The 19,469-nt window shown below is 41.4% G+C and overlaps 4 protein-coding genes across 9 annotated transcripts; 1 reads left to right on the plus strand and 3 right to left on the minus strand.

Annotated features, from left to right (window-relative positions):
- Nucleotides 1-1,847: 1,847 nt before the first annotated feature.
- Nucleotides 1,848-6,706, minus strand: LOC104417984 (protein DYAD). 2 transcript variants are annotated; one of them, XM_010029179.3, is made up of 9 exons: nucleotides 6,550-6,706; nucleotides 5,244-5,293; nucleotides 3,926-4,289; nucleotides 3,460-3,843; nucleotides 3,323-3,380; nucleotides 3,152-3,235; nucleotides 2,729-3,075; nucleotides 2,542-2,656; nucleotides 1,848-2,408 (listed from the first exon to the last, which is right to left on the minus strand). In XM_010029179.3, the coding sequence occupies exons 1-9, from the start codon at nucleotides 6,576-6,578 to the stop codon at nucleotides 2,277-2,279; spliced, it is 1,563 nt and encodes a 520-aa protein (XP_010027481.2). In that variant the 5' UTR covers nucleotides 6,579-6,706; the 3' UTR covers nucleotides 1,848-2,276. The 2 variants fall into 2 exon arrangements, with proteins under 2 accessions (XP_010027481.2, XP_010027482.2); XM_010029180.3 differs by lacking the exon at nucleotides 5,244-5,293 and having other exon boundaries at nucleotides 6,550-6,692.
- A 2,303-nt stretch (nucleotides 6,707-9,009) lies between these two features.
- LOC104417985 (acyl-coenzyme A thioesterase 13) lies at nucleotides 9,010-10,994 on the minus strand. Its single transcript, XM_018863082.2, has 3 exons — nucleotides 10,676-10,994; nucleotides 10,403-10,546; nucleotides 9,010-9,288 (listed from the first exon to the last, which is right to left on the minus strand). Exons 1-3 carry the CDS (start codon nucleotides 10,847-10,849, stop codon nucleotides 9,145-9,147), a joined length of 462 nt encoding a protein of 153 aa, XP_018718627.2. The 5' UTR covers nucleotides 10,850-10,994; the 3' UTR covers nucleotides 9,010-9,144.
- A 735-nt stretch (nucleotides 10,995-11,729) lies between these two features.
- Nucleotides 11,730-18,252, minus strand: LOC104417987 (putative pentatricopeptide repeat-containing protein At5g08490). Of its 5 annotated transcripts, XM_039301827.1 has the most exons (6): nucleotides 15,099-18,252; nucleotides 14,786-14,889; nucleotides 14,627-14,691; nucleotides 13,742-13,897; nucleotides 12,960-13,401; nucleotides 11,730-12,540 (listed from the first exon to the last, which is right to left on the minus strand). In XM_039301827.1, the coding sequence occupies exon 1, from the start codon at nucleotides 17,788-17,790 to the stop codon at nucleotides 15,139-15,141; it is 2,652 nt and encodes an 883-aa protein (XP_039157761.1). In that variant the 5' UTR covers nucleotides 17,791-18,252; the 3' UTR covers nucleotides 11,730-12,540; nucleotides 12,960-13,401; nucleotides 13,742-13,897; nucleotides 14,627-14,691; nucleotides 14,786-14,889; nucleotides 15,099-15,138. The 5 variants fall into 5 exon arrangements, with proteins under 5 accessions (XP_039157761.1, XP_039157763.1, XP_018718626.2 ...); XM_039301829.1 differs by lacking the exons at nucleotides 11,730-12,540; nucleotides 13,742-13,897 and adding an exon at nucleotides 13,700-13,741 and having other exon boundaries at nucleotides 12,621-13,401; XM_018863081.2 differs by lacking the exon at nucleotides 11,730-12,540 and having other exon boundaries at nucleotides 12,621-13,401.
- LOC104417988 (VQ motif-containing protein 31) lies at nucleotides 12,995-13,652 on the plus strand. Its single transcript, XM_010029184.3, has one exon. It carries the CDS (start codon nucleotides 13,033-13,035, stop codon nucleotides 13,573-13,575), a length of 543 nt encoding a protein of 180 aa, XP_010027486.2. The 5' UTR covers nucleotides 12,995-13,032; the 3' UTR covers nucleotides 13,576-13,652.
- Nucleotides 18,253-19,469: the final 1,217 nt, after the last annotated feature.

Consider the following 19,469-nt stretch of genomic DNA (forward strand, 5'->3'; position numbering starts at 1 on the left):
AGAAAGTATAATTGAATCCTAAACCCTATAAATAGTTCAATTAAATCCTAATACTTATCAAGTTGATTCAATTGAGTCCTAAAGTTAATACCGTTAATATTTTTCGTTAAAAATGCTGACGTGGCATTTTAAATAATTTTTATTTTCCATGTAAATTTTTTAATTATTTTTATTCATTTTTGAAAAAAAAAAATTTATTGATTTTATCTTATTTTCACCAAAAACTAAAAAAAAAAAGTTAAAATTTACTTTTAAAAATTGTTTTGAAAAAATCAGCATTCTTGTCAAGGGTGGCCGCCACCCATCGCCGGGAGGAGAGGCCGTGACCGTCGCCCGCCACAGGCGAGGCCTCGTCGACCCTCGCTCGGGCGGCGAGGGCCGACAAGACCTCGCCCGGGGCGGGCGACGGTTGCTCGGCCCCACGCCGACCTCGAGCGAGGGCCGACAAGGCCTCACCCGGGCGGGCGATGGCCGCCGCCCCCACAAGGGTCGGAGTGCCCAAATTTGGGCGTCCTCGCCCAACTGGTGAGGGTGGTCGGCCTTCACCTGGAGGGCCGACCACCCCGCCTAGGGCGGCGACAGAACCGTCGCCGCCCCTCCGGCGATGGGCGCAGATAGAAGTCCACGGTGCCTTTTTTTTTCTTAAATAGTTTTGTTTTTTTAAATAAATTTAGGTTTTCCTTTTTAGTTTTTAATCTAATTTTTAAAGATTTTAAATAAAAATAATTTTAAAAAAAGCCATTTGAAAAATAAAAAATCATTTAAAATATCACGTCAACAATTTCCGTTAAATTTTTTACGGTGTTAATTTTAGGACTCGATTGAACCAACTTTGATAAGTTTTAGAATTTAATTGCACTTTTATAAGTTTTAGAACTGCACTTCCTTGACAAGTTTTAGGACTTCTGCTGAACATATCCTTAAAGAAAATTATCTCCGTATTAAGGACCCTTCTCTAAAACAATTTATTCATTCTCCATGTCTAGATATGAAGATTGATCATGATATGGTATATGTCGGATTAGCATATTAAGACCTAAAATGATACCATAAGATTTTCGTACAATCTTGTAAAACCTAATATCATTCACGATCTTTAAAATTTGATTTGTCAGATTTTCTTTATGTAAAATTAATTACTTTGAGAGAACTTTTTTGAAGAATAATTATTGTGCTGCTCCACGTTGCTTTGGTGTGAACAAGGTCTTGCGAATGGTGGGGACAATCTAGGACTCTTCTTTTGCATATGGGAACTGGAAACTCCCGTGACTAACCAAATGAATCGACACTCGTTGACGATGCCAAACAAGCGCCAACATGAATAGCTCGTAGTAAGATGACGAACCCTAGATAAGTATATGAATAACGCGACAAATGAGCATATAGATGCAGAAAAAGAACCAAGTGAAACCACTAATGGTGCCAGGATCTCGATAGAAGACCGAGAGCGAACTATCAAAACTTTAGGCTTTCTTCACACAATCTTCAAGAAATTGGTTGGATTGCCCGACTGATGATCTTATACCATAGTTCAAAACCTACTAAGAAACGGGCGTTCATTCTAGCCTCTATTGTCAAACAGCGAGCGCATCATTCAATCAGACATACAATCTCAAAAACTAAGTGAGGTTGCAGTGTAAAACGAGCAACCTGACCATTTGAGCCAAAAACGTCAGGTGAAGTTGGCCTAGCTCGATGAGACCTTAAAAAACTCAATAATATCGGTTCCTTTAAAGCTCGAAACGACTGATCATCTGTCAAACGTAGCAAAATCCCCCCACCTTTGCTCTGCTGATCACATTTAAATTACCGACTCCCTGTTCCATCCACGATAATGCATTGACATATAATTTTACCAAAGAACGCCATAAAATGTTCAGAAGAAGCACTAAATGAGTTCCAACATATCCAAATGATCCACATACTGTCATAGGGAAACATCGCGCCATTAACTGATCAGCTGATATGAAATACCTACATAAGTCTCAGAAGCTGAACGGTTACTTCTTAACTTTATAGCATCTGTAAGAAAGTTGCTCGAATCTGCACCAAACCCTCGCATCTATGTACCCTCAGGAGTTGGTGCAGCTCCTCCAACTGATCAGACTTGCAACTCCCAATATAAGTTAGATGTTGGTCCTATTGGCTAGCCACTTGTAACTGAGGCAGCTAGTAAGTCCTGTACAAAATCTAAATCCTAGAATTTCCTACTGTTCTATTTGCCAGTTAACTTCCATGGCCTAAAAGCATGATTCCAATTGCAGAGTCAGATTTCTTCACAGATAAAAGGTAGACGGTCCGAATGAAGTAAACTGCCTCGCAGTCTGCATATTACTAACAGCATTGGTAATCTCCGTCATTTGCTGCTCCACCTTGCCTTTCCATTTCGCCAGCTCTTTGAACATTTCCTTAATGACAAAAAAGATTGCTGCATTAGATTTGCATAAGCTAAAAGGCTGAATGAAAGTTGAATCATGTGCAAATAAACTACTTGCTTATGGGACCACATAATCCAATTGAAAGGCTTAAAGGTTTTATTACCTGCAACAGAAGGAATGAATTATCGAGCTCCATTTTGGAGTTCACGGTGAAAGCACCTTGTTTCCCGTTATCTACAGCTCCATCGTGCTTCCTGGGTACAATACCCCACGAATCTCTGACCACGAAAGATATATAGGGTGAATATCATGTAACATGTCGCTTTTGATCCATAAATCCCAGATTTTACCTGAACATGGCCATTCCTTCCTTTGCTATCTCCGACTCCCTAGCACACGCTGAATTCTGTGTGGGACCATCAATAGGCTTCGATCGAGGCAGAGAAGGGAATGGATTCTGTGTCAAAACGTCCCTCTGGAAATTTCCAACATCAGCACTCTCCAACCAAGGTGCAATATCATCTGCTTGAATGTTGTCCAGGTTAGTGCTCTCCAACCAATCTTCCCATCTTTCTGATGCCGGAGGACTAAGAGCTGTCTTATGCTGCTTCGCAGCCATGATGCTCAATGAATTAGAAAGTTCCGTGAGCTGTTGCTCAGTTTTTGCTTTCCATGCAATCAAATCCTTGTACATCCCCTGCTAGAATATCAAGATGCTAAACCCTGAGAATCTATGTTAATAAAAACTCCTAGCAACTAAACAAGTAGCCCACCTGCATGCCACTCAAAGAGCTAGATATTTCCATCAAACGCTGGCTGGTCTTTGCTTTCCAGTTCATCAATTCTTTGTACATCTCCTACAAACAGAAGAGCAGATAATAGAACAATAAGAGGCAAAGAGGGAAGGATATGGATACTTATATCAGCTAATGATTAACAGGAACCTCCACTAGATTAAATTGTCCCTGCCCCGGCTTCTTGTCCAACAGCTCTTCAAAATCTCTGGCACCACAACAAAAAGGAACCACCTGTTACAAAAAGGTAAGCTTCTTGGCTGAGTAAATCCTTCCAAACAAATTACCTCTTCATATTGGCCATTTCTTCTTTAAGCTGCTTGAATTCTGCAGCAGAAACAGACACCTCTGCAGGAGCATCCCCAGGTTTCCATCCTGATGGTGGAATCCAATAAGGATCCTGCACTCCTGCTTCACGGCGAATATCAGCTAAATCAGCACTTTCCAGCCAGTACTCCATGACTCCATCTGTATTATGCCATCGCCTAAATCGATCTTTCCCGCCTGGCGCCACTTTACCGTCAACATGCTTCAATAAGTGGTCAAGCAGCCCAGTATCACCAATTCGTTGACGACCAGCTAATCTGAGTTCTGGTCGTCTAATTGGAGTACCAAAAACAGCCCCTTCTGCCTTCAAGATCTCCAGCAAGCTTTGTTCCGCTAGCTTATACCTTCATAGTCCAAAAACAAAAAATAGATAAAATTTGTCAAAAATGGAAGAGCCAAACCATTAACTAAGATTTGTGATCTCACCTCTCTGCTGACCATCTGTCTACAGGATGATGACGCCTTTTTCCCTTGGATTTGACCTGTGTACTTTTCTTCCTTTGCTTTTCCTTTCCAGGTATATAAGGTTTGACATCTTGAAAAAGGTGCTTTCGTTTTGCATTTTCCTGCATTACAGGGGATTCTGATGTCGCAGCTTCCCCCTCATCATATCTCAGACCGTCCTTAGCGATGCAAGCAGATAGTATAGGCTTCCTATCTTCATCCTCTCCATCCTCACCGCTAAAAGGAGCTTGATGATCAGAAACCCACTGTGCCATCCCAATGCGTTGCAGTTCAAACCAACAGAGACCCTTTTTAGAAGCCGCTTCCCATTCTACAGAGGTATCTCCTGAAGAGCACAAACATACAAGGAGTTCAAAACACCGCAATAGAAGTCCAACTTAACCTAGGACATAAGATCTGGAAAAAGACAAGCAAAAAGATAATGTTCAAAACAGGGTGACACGAGTGAATGTTCCTTGAACTAGCACTGACTTTCAAGAGGTAAAACACACCCTTTGTTAATTGAACAAGCACCAAAGCACCCAAAAGGAATAGAAAGCAACATAAGAGAACACACCCATGAATGTGTTATGACACCACAAGCACACATGACATATACTCAAGGCAAGAAAAAAAATGAACACGCTTTCTACTCTGACAGCATACACCTGTCCTAACGAAAGGAACCAGTCTTGACGGATATCTCACTTCATAAAAGTGAGAAAAGATTTACTTGATCAAGCAAAAAGATATGAATGCCCGACTACCACAGTTAATTTGCTTCAACAAAGAGCTTGCATAAAATGCATTTCCTCACAAGCCAGATCGAAACAGTTTGGTCAATGAAAATGAGTCCCCTTGTAGAAATAAGGCCAAACTACATAAGTCACAGCAAGATCCTGCTTTAAAAGCATGCCTCACAAGCCATATCGAAACATGTTTGGTACATGAAAACAAGTCCCTTTCTAGAAAAGAAGTCAAACTACATATAGCTGACGATAAAAGAATAAGAGTGCACTTCATGACAACTAGTCGACAAACGCCGCATCATCGTGTCAACCAAACAACCAGAGAATGAAAAATTGACGTTCTTTATAAGCCACTTCCATCACAAGGCCCACGGCCAAGGTCAAACAAGCAGCACAGAGGACAACGGCAGGAAATATAGGGTGGAAACCCTTTCCTACTTTTTCTAAAGCTTAAACGGCCATATATCTAGAAGAAGAGGCAATTATGAACAATTCCTGCACACAAAGAAACCAGGACTAGCATGGAATCTTCCTCATACGGTGGACCACACCTTCAAGTTTGCAAGCAACGATATGATCGAAGTGGCTGTCTTCACACGACCTGAGCATCAGATGAGCAAAGAAGTTTTAGTATAAAAACCACAGTTTTAAATATGCTCCAGCACTCCTTCCTCTCATTTAGCAAAGAGGATTGAGGAAACCATGTAGCACTTCAAGTCCTTCAGACAACTCAAAAGAAAGATGACCAATGAATCGGATGCATGGTTAATGCATAAAATGATCAAACGTTTTCGTGCTGAGTGGGTTCAACATTAAGGAAGAAAGTGTACTGGGGGAAGGAGATGGCGAAAGAGGATGAGAATTGTTAGCTGAAATTCTGTAAAATCGGATGCTTTCTGGCAGACCAAAAGTTTTCGCAAGCACTTTCGAGAGTCCCAAGTAGGTCGTTATCAAATTTTTCCTATTTTCATAGCGTCAGCGACTTCTCCTACGCAAGATTAATCGCACAGGGAGAGGATCAACTGAGGCCGTCATCAATTATTCGATTTCCATGGAAATCCCTATGATTAAAGGCAGGTTACAGAAACAACGGCGCAACAACGTCTACAACGACAAATTAAGAGCAACAAGTTGGAAACAGTTGTGATAGCCTCAGTGACAAGCAAGCTTCCAAAGATGCGGAGATTACCGAAGATACCAAAACCGTTGTAATAGGCGACATAACTTCAAAAAACAAGAAAACCGACAACATGTCCACCGACCAAGAAAGTCGATATAACGTATATATCAAAGCATCATGGTTCTGTTTTCCTTTTAGAGAGCAAAGGCACAGCCTCTGCGACATCCGGGTCAAGCTCCAAACGTACCAACAACAACCTTCCGAAACCCACAACACAAAGGATCCCACAAACCAACATGGCCAGCAGACGAAGCACACACAAACCTCCCTCCCTCTCTCTCTCTCCCACACACACACACACACACACAAAAACAATGCCAACCAGAGACGCGGGTGCACGTGAGGACCCATCGATCATCAGCATAACGAGGAGAACAGGCGCGCAGATGCAAAAAAGAAGGCCAACCGCGTGCAACTCTCAACAAGGCACGAAGACCCACAAACACAGAGGAACGAGAGACTGCGGAACAAAGGAAGAGAAACCCCAAAAGGGAAGAGGACACAACCGAACCGCCGATCGCACCTCTGCGTCCTTCCTCGCGCGGGGCTGCATTATCGCGGGCCAAACACAAAGACAAAAAAAACCAATGACGACGACGACGACGATACCAAGCAAGGGGGTGAAGAAGATAGAGAGAGAGAGAGAGAGAGAGAGAGAGGGGCAACGGAACAGTAACCTGGAGGCGCAATGCGAGGCCTTCAACATCCAAAGCAATGGCGGCAACTATATGTGTCTGCGCAAATCAACAACATAAAAAAGATAAAAAGAAAAAAACCCTAACTCCTCCCCCTCCCCCTTCCCACCGTGAAATCGGCGAAGGGTGAAATCCTCCTCCTCCTCTCGCTTCCCTCGCCTCCTGCTGCTGCTGCTGTAGCCGAAGAAGACAAAGACAGAGAAAGTGAGAGACTGCCTCGTTTTTTTTTTTTTTTTTTTGTTCTTTTTCTTTTTATTTTCTTGCGTTACCTTTTAGGGTTTTACGGTGAGCTATCGAGACGACTTCTTTCTCTCTCTTTTTTTATGTAATCGGAGCGAACAAGGAAATAAGTAAAAAAAAACGAAAAAGGCGTGAGACAAAACGGACAAAAATTCCACATTATATTATACGATGGAAATTACAAGTGGTTTAAATGAGGCGATCCGAATTAGGAAAACCAAATGCGGAATAAAATATCCACAGCTCGAATATTAGGAAACACCCTTTGCTTTTTTGGTAGTGCCTCCTCATCCCTTACTCACACCCCACCATCACTTATCCTAATCCCAGTCATTGTGATTTTCCCTTGCATCCCTATTGCCGATTAAGCTTTAGGCTTGTTGAAAATTTTAATTGAACTAAGCTCGCTCGAGTTTAAGAGGTCGAGATCGACCGGGCCTCGGGCTCGGGGAGTGAAGTTAGGAATATCGGAGAATCAAGTTTAAGCTAAGGTGCAAAGTCGTGACCAAGTCGTGACCCCTCAGCTCATCCCGATCGCGCTATTTAATGTGTCGATCGTTTTCCCAAAATGAGCGACGGTTATTCTTTTTGTACAAAGCGACGATTCTTTGATCGGTCGTTACGCTTTTGTTTTTGGAGGAATGCCATTAGATAACATTACTTTGATCCTAAAAATGGAATTCTCGAGGATTTCTTAATAGCCCGTTTAATTTGTGTTATACCTATGTCGTCGCGAGTTAAAAGGCCCTTTTCCACTCAAAACACGATAACGATATCCTTTTCTACGACCTTCTTACACTCGATGACGACCAATCATTCTAAGGTTCTGAATCACTTTTACGGCGTACTTTCACGCTTCAATAACGATTTCAAATGGTGACAATGTAGGTCGCCGTCGGCAATGTATTGCGGCCTCCCGCGGTGTTTCCTTACTACACTCTTCAGTCCTCTTCCTCCTGCCATTCAACTCTCTCTCTCCCCCTCTCACTATACATACACAGCCATGCAAACAGTAAGAGTAATGTCAGAACGTGCTCAGGCTTCTCCCCATAATACTTTGCTATGGCTAATTCAACAGCCGACCAACTTTCCAATTAGGATTCCGTAACGCAACCGCCCAATGTCCTATACGGCTCTGAATTTTACATAAATACATGAGGAAACGATAACGTAATCCTCCTAATCTATATTGAAACATTAAGGACGTGTACATTTAACAGCATGGTCAGAAAGGTAGGAAAGAAAATGTCCATATACTTGGAGGAAGACACTACTCTTTCGTTCCCTAAAATCCAAAAAGTGTGCAGAAGGCATTTTTACAACCTTAAAGAAGAACTGAACCACTTGAATGGAGCTGCATGACAAATGAACTGAACTACTGCAAGAAACACGGATCCAATATCAGTCCCATTCCCACTGCTAGAGGATGGGACTGAATTGGCAAGTATGGCCGAGTTAATTCAGGTGGTCGAAAAATCTTTGCTGCACACAAATAGAACATGACTACCATCTCCGATTGTTCCACTGCGTAATACCCGGATTCACTGCATTTATCGGAGCAATCTTTCAACATCCAACTCTGTTGGGAATTAAACTCTACCCGAGTTCATCCCCACAAAATCCAGCTTCAAGTTTCAGCCCCACTTATAGTGATCATATCCCGAATTGAGATGAGCAAGCTAACCTGAAAGCCCCTCAGTAAAGACTGGTTTCCCCAACTAGTAGTAAATCTTAACGAAAAAAGATGTTCGCATTGTTAGTCATAATGGCCTCCACAGAAAGCTGCAAGTCGTAGTATCCTTAAACAACAACAATAACAACAAGCATGAACCGAATAAACAGACAATTAATCCTGCGCATTGGAGTTTTCCATATTCGGCCTAAACCCCCAAAAGTTGATTGAACTGGAAAACACTAGCAGATTAAATGAAATGCTTAGACCCTTTCGCTATCCTTTTCAGCTGAGATAGGCAGAAATACTGCATAAAAACTTTCCTCAACATACCATGATTATCAATAAGCTACATTCATGATTGCACGCAGCTGTCCCCGGGCAGTTGCAGCATCTTAGATTCTAAATCATGAGTGATCATCTGTTCAGGCACACTTTAAAAAGCCACTTACTTCACACTTATTTCGTGTATAGACAAAATAAAAGGATAGATTTGACTTTTTGATAATTAGCCAAGAAAATATAGCATCTACCAAATCCAGAACCATATTAAGGAGCATAAGCTTCTGAAATCTTTCGTTATATACATTATAAGAGGCAAAAGTATACAATTCCAATAAGTGAAATTGATAATAAAGGACATGCTCCGCGCATTATGAAGCTGCTCACATTTTACTAGGCACAGCAAGATACTTAGTATGACGCCCCTGAGCAATGATTTTCCCACTACTCTTCTTTCTGAACTCTACGCTGCTGACACCAACAGCCTTCCCAACACGCAAAACCTTCGCCTCAATCTCCACTTCCTCCTGAATACAGTCAGAGCAATTTTTCATGTCTAATCATCACCTACAGTACCCAAAAAAGCTCACAACACAGCATACATGATAGCACGAAGTAAAACCAAACCATGTGTTGCAGCATTTTGTTCTAATGTAACCAGACGAATTTAAGAGACGAGATGGTAAGTGCAATGCCCTGGAGGAGAACACTTATCCTAACTAGAGAATTTAGAATATCAGAGGAACTGCCCATTTAAAACCCACCATTTCGCCAATGAACAGCCCATCCCTTCATTGTATGCCAACAGCTCACTTCATCCAACAAAATTTGCGTTCTAGAGTATGAAGAATAGCTCAAACATTTCTTGAAATTTGCAGCATCTAGGTTCATGCTTTAACATGTTAGGTGGTTTTATTTGTCTATCTGTGGCTTGGCAAACTAATTTGCTTAGGTACAATGCCAATCAAGTTTGTTTTCTTCGGGCTTCCATAGGAATAATAACCATTGGCAAGTAAGAAATCCAGCACTCGGGTATTTCCAGATTAAGTAGTTCATTTTCCTGGGACAAGTAATGTGTAGAACCAACTTTTTGGACCCCAAATCTTAAGCACAATAGAGTAGCATCTCCAGCAGGAGACTATTAGCTGAAGACCTCGTCCAGATGTTGTAATGCCCCTAGTTCTTAATCAGTGTTTGTATTTTGCTGGGCAAACTAATCTTTAAAAAATCAATCTGGCCAACCTAGTTTCTATGTGGGTACATCTTTGCAAGGGCGAAGGTAAGAACTTTAAAGAAATCTGCTTGAGGGTCTTGCTTATCAAGCACGAAACGATACTGTAATTTTAGGATGAATGCTTCCATTTGGATATCTGGTTCCATCTGTTACCTATCATTCGACAGAAAGCCAAATAGACAATGAAGAACCATTTGTTTCAGCTTAAATCCGTCATCACAGTCACAAGTGCCGCATGTATTCTTCGCTTCTTGCATATCAGATTTAGTCAACCAAACTAGAACAGACGCATCAATGCTCAGAAAAGCGGCATGTTCTAAGAGATGCATTCTTCGAGCGGAGCAAGAAGACAAGAATTGGGAAGCGGCAGGGGAGGGAAACGGGGAGAGAGAGAGAGGGAGGCTCACATTGAGAAAAGCAGCGTCCAAGTAGGAGACGTTGATCTCCACGGAGACACCCGTGAGGGGAGCTCCGACGGTGAACATGACGGCGGAGCCCACCACGTCCACCAGCGTTGCCGTCGCTCCGCCGTGCAAGAAGTTGCCCGCGTTCTGCAAAACCCAGAAGAGATCACGAGGAGATAATTCCCCCAAGAACCCTAAATGAAGCACCAAACAGGACGATCCCACATACCCAAAAGAGCGCCGAAATCAGAGAGGATTGAGGGGGAGAGAGGTTACCAGCAAACGAGGGGGCACGTTCATGGAGCAGACGATGCGGCCGCGCTCGACAAGGTCGAGGCGGAGGCCGGACATGACGAGGCTCTCGAAGAGCTTCGGGGGCAGCTTGTCATCTCCATCTCCGTCTCCGCCCGCCACCGCCTTCTCCAAGTATCTTCTCACTTGATCCTCCATTTTCTCCCCAATTCAGCTGTTTCTCTGTGAAAAAGATGAAGCTTTTGATATGCTTCCTGGATTCGTTGATCCTTCTTCTCACGAACTGATCCAAATAGATACAACCAGTATATGGTAAAATGAAATATGGGTGATGAGAGATAAATTTGCAAAATTGGGTTCTACATTTTTTTTTTAAATTATGTGGTTTTGACATTGAATTTGCATAATTTGCACATGGATAATGAATATGAATACGCGACAATGAATAAAAACAAAGAACTTACATACAAAAGTCGATGTTTTGATGTTTTCACCAATAAGTTTGAAGAAGGAGACAGAGATGATTTTTGAGATATAATGTATTCGCATTTGTCCCTACTTGTTATTTGATGAAGTTGTCCACCGGGGATAGGTTGCGTTTTTGTCAAAAAGACCATCTTTTTTCAGTCGATAACCGATAGGGAAAGCCCTTGGAGTCCTCATCTTGCAGCAACAAGGGATTGAACTCGGCTTGCAAACACAGAAACGAAAGAGCGCCACGAAACGAGCACAGGATGCGGCGATAATGTGATGGCATTAGGTAGGGTACCAGCGGGGTAACGATGTTGGCACTTTTTCCAGAACGGTGTCTGCTTCAATAACCGTAGGATAAAAAAGGATCAGTGACTGCTATCTTTAGGATGGGTAGAGTTGAAAGAGGCATGTGAACTGTAAAGTTTGACTCTAGTGCCATTCAACCAATGATGCCAACCAAGGAGAGAGAGAGGAAGTTGGGGTGGTTTTGCTTTTCTGTGTAATGAGGGGTTACATTTGGTCTGTCCTAACTGGCTTTTGAGTGTACGCCAAAGACCTCTTCATATTTAGTTACGAAGACAAAACCATCTGTCTCTCTTTTTTCTTTTGGTTAAGGCATTCACACATGGTTGAAGGGATGCATGACTGCATCCACGCCCTTTAAACACTTCCCTTTCTCACGGCTCTCCCCGCCATCGATCCTCAGAGTCCATCCCTCCCAAGGTACGATTCATTCACTTCCATTTTCTGTTTGTCTTCAATGTGTCACATTTAACTCCGTCTTCGGATCACATTTTGAGTTGCATTGCTGTATCCACCGTGCCCGTAGATCGTCGATACTTTGTGATTGCCCAGTTGATGGAAGATGTGCAGGGTCTCGATGCATCACCAACTGGGATGCTAGAGCTGCTAATAATTGATTAACAAGAAGAGAAAAATGTCACCAGAGTCTTTCTTCCCAGACTTTTTCCCCAATATGCTCTTTATTTCATCTGCACAACTCAATGTTTCTCCTTCTGCACCCTCAATGCCAACCTTCATTATTTTAGGAAGCCTACCTTCATGCCACTAATTTAACTGAAATGATTTTGAATTTTGCTCTGCCTAATTCCATGTGCTAGTTCATGGCCTTCATGTTGATCCCACTGTTCAGATGCCGGTGAAGTCAAGAAATACCAACTCCACTATAATACTAAGTCAATTGTCCGATCTGATCTTGATGGTATCCAATCAAAAAGATCAGAGATTATAGTGGTAGTGAAACAATGCATTCCTACATTTTTTAGGTCTCTTCACCAGCTTTCAACACAACCCAATCTGCATATGACACTTGACAGATGTTGACAACAGGAGGGCAATTAAATATGAAAACCAAAGCTTCCTTGACTTCAGAATGATAGTTTTTGCTGGTGCTTCTGGTATAAAGGTTCCAAATTTAAAGCCATTAGAATACACGTCAGGCTAATAAACTATTAATAGAGAGATGATCAGCATGTTTTTCACATCTAACATTCTGATGGAGTCGACAAGAATTTTTATTAGTACTTTTAAAGTTCACAGACCTTACTGGACAAATTGAACTACCAGGAAACAATATATTAGGCCACGTATTAGCATAACAATTCATCTTACTACTTGCTGACCATCTATCAGAGGCAGCTGGCAATTTCTCTTGCTTGATAGTTATCACATTATGTAAGGCAAAGGATAACAAGAGGGTGACTCTTCTATTCATGAGTACACAAAATACTATGCATAGAGATTTGCAACTTGACGCATTTTCAGTAATTCATTAGGATGAACTCTGACTTTGATTGCAGGCTGAAGACCATACCCTTAGCACGGTGAAAAAGCCTCAACTGGAGATAGGGAGAAGACTTCTGTTTCCATTCCAGAAGTGAACTTCCATGGAGAAGCCAGCAACACCAGGTGCAGCTGTTTCTAGGCCTGCAACCACATTTGTACAAACCGACACAAACACTTTCCGAGAGATTGTACAGCGCTTAACAGGTCCATCAGAAACTGATGCATCACAGGAAGGCTCTCTCGACAGAGTTGGGAGCATGAAGACAAAGAGGCCAACAGTTTCACTGCATGAGAGAAGGCAGTGCTGCACAAGGCAGAAGCTTAAGATAGTTAAACCCACCATCCACTTCAAACCTGGTTCATCAACAGACCAACATTCCTCACTCTCCAAATCAATCACCAATTCTGATGCCATCTTAAGTCCGCTGGGAACCCCTACTTCAAATTTCTCGAAGCTTTCCATAATTGAGCTACAAAACAAGGAACACACACCTCCACAGTTAAATAGTCAAGAAGAAGAAAGAGCCATAAGAGAAAGGAGATTCTATCTGCATCCGTCTCCCCACTCTGGGCCAGGGTCTACTGAACCAGAGTTATTAAATTTATTCCCTTTAACTTCTCCTCAGGCAAGTGAAGGATCATAAATCCAGCAGTAAACCTTGCTCTTTATTTGTAACTTTAGTCAGTAGTGCATGTGTGCAAACCCCACTAAACAAACCCCCCCCCCAAAAAAAAAAAAAAAAAAAAAAAAGAGGGATAGATCTTCACCATCTCATTTTCAGGCTATGACACACCCAATATGTTGTATACCTGCAATTTGTATTGAATATGAGTTTCAGTCCACAAACACAAGGGACTTCAAGACTGTCCAAGCTTCTTCAGATAAGCATTTTCTGCTTCCCTATTTTAAGATTGAGGGACTGTTTGTTTGTGATTTAAGAAGCAAAAGGCCACTTTTTTGCTTTCCTGCCAAAATTGAAAATATCATCAAAATATCAAAAGGTCTGGAAAATTTATGTGTGAATTTTCATATCAACATTTGTCTATTGTGAAAGCCTCAAATAATACAAGGAATTGCCAAAGTGCATACATCAGAAGTTTTAGATTAAGCAAAAGGTAAAAATTAAAAGCCTATCTGCTTTAAATCTATGTAAGGTCTTCAAAAGTGTAAATGGCAAATAAATTAAAATGCTGAAAATTTGAGATGCTCCTTTTAAAGGATTGATACCACTCATGCAAAAGTCATTACAATGTGGTTACGAAAAGCACAAATGCTCACAAACAAAAAAACATGACGAAAGTTGTGCAATAACATAAAATCCGTTTTTTTCTACTTCTTACATATAATCCCCCCAAACATATGTGACATATTTATGCAGCTCCAATAAGACTTCAAAGCCACATTAGTTACATTTTCACAAATTGAAGTAGGAGGTTTATGTGGGCAACATCATATATTTCATCTCAGTTTATGTTGCACATGCATGAGTGGGCTCGCACGATCACGTGCAAGAGAGAGAGAGAGAGAAGGTCGATATACTACTTGTGTGTCAATATGGCCACAACTGTGGACGCCTAAGTGCCAGTCTGCCAATGACATGGTAGTTGTCCAACTTGAATTTAAGTTATTCCACTGAAGACAACTATATTGCACATATGGACACAAGGATAAAAGAAAAAAAGTAGAAGATTTACCTGTCAAACTAGGATCACTCATATTCTCAACATCCAATAAATGTATTGTTGAGAATCAATCATCACTGCAAGCGTTGAAATTATTAATTAATCATAACGGTACAAAACTGTACTATCAAGACAAATAGAACAGGAGTTAAGGAACACTGATGGGTCTACCCATGACAATTCCTTCCATCCAGTGGGAGTAAAGGAACAATGGAGTGACCAACTTAGCCAAGAGAAACAAATGGCATGAAGTGTCCTTGAGGATTCAAATTTACCTACAAAAGGAACATAGAGCAGTACAGTCAACTACTATCAAGTTGCGAACTTGGAAACGTGTTTCAATTTGAAGACCAAACATTATATAGGCCGCTAGTCACACCAATGTGTGCATGGTTAATGAGTTGCAAATTAAAGGCTTCTTGAGAAGTAAAAATTCGAACAGATCATACATCTGCAACACCCAAGCAAGACAAGGATATCTTACTCAAGGCATTCAAATTAAGTTTGCTCAACAATGTTAGGCATTAAGTGGGATTGAGTAGCATGTCAACAGAGGAGCCAGCAAGCCTCTCCTTGATTTGTTGATCCATGGTACTTAAAATGCCGAATATAATGCTTCTTTCCGGATGAGAGTAGTCTCCAGCTATAAACACATTTTTTCTCCTATCCACTTCAATCCAGCTGCATCCAGCAGGCTTTCTCAGATCTCTTGTTTTCATGAGCTTTCTCATCTCCAAAACACCATCCCACCTGGCATTTGCAGCATAAATATTTGACAGCACAATGTAGTTCCCCACGTCATTGGCTTCAATTTTAAAAAGATGGTCTGCCACAGCTCGACCCAATTCCACTTCATGGTGAGTCCTACATGCACCCAACAAGGTCGCCCAAACATTCGCATTAGCTTTAACAGGCATCTGAGTCACGAAAGAGTACGCATCATTCACTCGACCTCCCCGAGCAAGGAGATCCACTAGGCAAGCATACTGTTCCATAGTTGGCGTCATTCTGTGAACGTTCTGTATGGAGTCAAATATCTCTAATCCTTCATTCACGAGGCCAGCATGACTGCAGGCAGACAACACACAAGTGATGACAACATGATCCGGTTTTACACCCAATGAAATCATGTGATGGAAAATTTTAAGTGCTTCTTCCCCCATACCATGCATAGCAAAACCACCAACCATTGCGGTGAACATCACCAGATCCTTATGCGGACTCAACTGGAAAAGATTATAAGCATACGCTATGCTTCCACATTTCGCATACACATCTAAAAGAGAAGCATTTAGTATAACATCCTCAAAGCAAGTTCTGACTGTATATCCATGACACTGCCTCAACAAATGAATGGAGGCAATCTGAGCACATACAGGGAGGAGGCTCATGACTGTCAGCTCGTTGGGCTTCGTTCCTCGAGCTTGTAACTGATAAAAGAGAGCTAGAGCTTCATCAAAGCATTCATTTTCAGCATAAACTCGGATCATTGAATTCCAAGCAATGAGATCCGTTTCAAGCATTCGGTCTATTATCTTATACGCGTCATCATGTGATCCATGGTTTACATATCCAGACACCATTGAGTTGTATGAGACTAAATTTTGTTTGTTGAATAAACTATTAAAAATCTTTGAGGCACCATCCACGTCACCGCATTTACCATATGCATCAAGCATTGCGTTTCCAATAGTGGACACTTTCTCCCCTAGCAAAACACCAGACCTGACAATGTATCCGTGTAATTCTTTGACAAATTGTAATCTCGAGACTGAAATGGAGAAATTTACTAAGATAAGCATGGTGACAGAGTCAGGTTTAGTTCCTTCTTTGAGCATCCAGCTCAAAAGGTCCAGAAACTGGCTATGAAATCCTCTCTCACTGAAGGCATCGAGCATCGTGTTCCAAGATACCACATCTCTACTTGAAATCATCAAAAATGACACAAAAGCTGCCTCCACTTCATCGCATTTTGCATAAAAATGAACCAAGTTATTCATCACCGTTGTATCCCCAAATAAGTGAGGTCGTCGAAGTACGTATCCATGGATTTGTTTGCCCCACTGAATCTGTCTTAATTGTGCACAAACAGGGAGAACACTAGCAAGAGTGACACTATCTAGGGTAAATCTCTCAGTCAAGACTAGTTCGTGAAAAAGCTGCAGTGCTCTTGACCATTCATCATTTGATGCATATCCTGCTATGACTGAATTCCATGAAACTAAATCTCTCACTTTCATATGTCTGAATAAGGTCTCTGCCTCTTGCACCAGTCCAATCCTTAAGTAGAATGTCATAAGTGCATTGCAGACAGAGACCTCTGCTGCAAGCTCAGTTCGTTGCAACACAAAAGAATGTATCTGTCTTCCAATGTAGTAGGCGGTGCTCTTTTCCAGAGAACCACAAACAGGCAAAACATTTGCAATCGTCGCATAATTGGGTGCCACTGATCCTTTCAGCATCCAACGAAACATTCTGAAGGCATCATTCATCAACTTATTCTCTGCAAAGCCAGCGATGACTGCATTCCATGAAACAACATCTTTGTCAGGGATGCAGGTGAATGCAGCGTAAGCATCAGTCATAACTCGCCCACATTTTGCGTACATAGAGATCAGTGCATTTCTCACGAGGGTGTGCGAGTCCAAGCCAGATTTAATGACAAATGAATGCGCCCTCTTCCCTGCATCCAGATCACCTAATCGAGCACATAAAGGAAGGACGATGCAAACGGTGACAGAGCTCATCTTGGGGTCCTGGACAAGATGCAATTTACTAAACATCCTCATTGTCTCAGCCTCAAGCCCCTTGGACCCAGCAAACCCAGACAATACAATGTTCCACAGGACGATATCGGGGCTACGGATCTGACCGAACATCTTCCGGCAGTCATCCAAAGCTCCGGACTTTGCATACAAGTTAAGCAGCGCTTTCGATATACACAAGCAAGCAAGATGGCCCAGCTTCAACGAATGGCCATGAAGAGTCTTTCCCAAGTGGAGGGCCGAGAGGCCGGCACAGGATTTGAGAACAGACGAAAGGACTTGGTAATTGGGTTTGAAAACAGAGGAAGACCGGACCTTTTGAAGGAAGAATGAGACGGCTTCCTTGTGCCGGGCGTTGGCGCAGTAGTCCCTGATCACGTCGCCCCATCCTTGGAAATCCGGTTCGTGCATGTCGCGAGAGAAGTGGGGTACCCAAGTGTCCTCGAAAGGCGGCAACACACGTGGCGACTACCCACATGGAGACTGCCTAAGCGGCATTTCGACAAACAGATTATGGGCGAGAGGCCCAGCACCGAACCCAACACGGGAAGGAAAAATGCGGTTCATTGCGATGGTGGGTTGCCGCGACTGCCACGAGGAATGCTGCTTGGCGCCGAGAGAAGGTGGAAGAACGAGGAAGTCGCCCTCTCTCGGTCTCCCGCTGCGACTTTCTTGACGCTGGAACCGTCGAGAGCTGAGATCATTTGATTGCGTTCGATTCTGCTGAGGATGAGCTCAAAAACACCCGCCGCACGAGGCTCTCCGATTCCTCGTCGACCGAGACGTTTGATCTGAACCGAAGCTGATGGTTCACGTCCGGGTCCGACAATGCCCGCCAAATCGAGGGCATGCTGTGCTAGTATCGTTGATCTAATCAATATATCTGATTCCTTTCGTGAAATAATTTCTATCCATTGAAATCAGAAATGATTTCGATATCAACGATAATTAATACTTCAATATTTTCATAAGTGATTAAAATATTTTTCATTTTTGAACGTGATATAAACAATTATTTTTAGAAATATATTTTCAAAATCATTAATTTTCATGAAACAAACAAAATCATATTCATATTTGATTTTCGGCATTTGGCTGTTCACCCTTTAACTAACTTTGAAAGTCATAAATGTAAAAGCTACTCGTGGAAACTCACTCTTTCTATTGCCGTCGGTATATTATAATTACTCTTATAAAATCAATTTAGTGAAATAATTTGTAAAGTAATGTGTTGAACTTATTGACAGTTGAATTTGGTCCGCTTATTTAAAATCTCACTTACGGTTAACGGGCTAATTCTATAGACTAATTTTAGGGTACTTAGCATTGCTCATTTTAGTTTGGGTTTTAGTGTATCTTTACTCTGTTTGCTCGTTTTCACAAAACTGAGATGAAAGTATTAGAAACTTTAAGTAGTGAATTTAAGAGTTATCGCTTTTAAATGTAGTAGATCTTAGCAACACAATTGGTGAGATTTAATCCAATAAATAGATTTTTGCTATATAAATTAACTCCTTCGTCACGTAACACATTATGTGATTTTTTTACTCTAGTCAATAAATTAATATGTTTCGACCAAAAAAATTAATTAATATGTGAATGGTTAAAGGTTATCAAACGCACTTACTAATATTATACACTAAGAATACTACTTTTCAACATCTAACGATGTTATCAAATACATCCTTAGTGTTCAAATTGTTTATTTATTCAATGTAATCCTTCAGCTATACAAATTGCGCAATATTGTCCTTCACTCTATTGAATAATTTGAAAAATCAATATCGAAAGTCCTTATATTATTTTTGATGATCACAAAACCTTAGCACGGTATGTGATGGGTTCTTAGAGTGAATGCCATTTTGAGGTGATTGGAATCTGTGAAGATGTCAAATTGGGATATTGTCATTTTTTAGAAGATTCTTCATAGGCTTGTCCATTGGATTGGGGGTGAGATTGCTTTTGCATTTAGGCGAAGCTCCCTTAAATTGATATATTTTTTTGATAATGAGTAATTAGAACATTTTTGTACAGCATTTTCAAAAAAATAAAGAAGATATTAGGAAAAAAAGAAGAAAAAGACAAAGAAA

This window comes from Eucalyptus grandis, chromosome 9 (genome assembly GCF_016545825.1).
Source record: "Eucalyptus grandis isolate ANBG69807.140 chromosome 9, ASM1654582v1, whole genome shotgun sequence".
Lineage (NCBI taxonomy): Eukaryota > Viridiplantae > Streptophyta > Magnoliopsida > Myrtales > Myrtaceae > Eucalyptus > Eucalyptus grandis.

Excerpts from the sequence above, each read along its gene's own strand:
- LOC104417984 (XM_010029179.3), bottom strand. The coding sequence starts at position 6,578 with ATGTTGAAGGCCTCGCATTGCGCCTCCAG. Across the intron at positions 4,290-5,243 it reads CGTTGCTTGCAAACTTGAAG|GAGATACCTCTGTAGAATGG; the intron begins GTGTGGTCCACC and ends TGTGCTCTTCAG. Across the intron at positions 2,657-2,728 it reads GAAGGAATGGCCATGTTCAG|AGATTCGTGGGGTATTGTAC; the intron begins GTAAAATCTGGG and ends TTTCGTGGTCAG.
- LOC104417985 (XM_018863082.2), bottom strand. The coding sequence starts at position 10,849 with ATGGAGGATCAAGTGAGAAGATACTTGGAGAAGGCGGTGGCGGGCGGA. Across the intron at positions 10,547-10,675 it reads ACGTGCCCCCTCGTTTGCTG|AACGCGGGCAACTTCTTGCA; the intron begins GTAACCTCTCTC and ends TGGGTTTTGCAG. Across the intron at positions 9,289-10,402 it reads TGGACGCTGCTTTTCTCAAT|GAGGAAGTGGAGATTGAGGC; the intron begins GTGAGCCTCCCT and ends GACTGTATTCAG.
- LOC104417988 (XM_010029184.3), top strand. The coding sequence starts at position 13,033 with ATGGAGAAGCCAGCAACACCAGGTGCAGCTGTTTCTAGGCCTGCAACC.
- LOC104417987 (XM_039301827.1), bottom strand. The coding sequence starts at position 17,790 with ATGCACGAACCGGATTTCCAAGGATGGGGCGACGTGATCAGGGACTAC.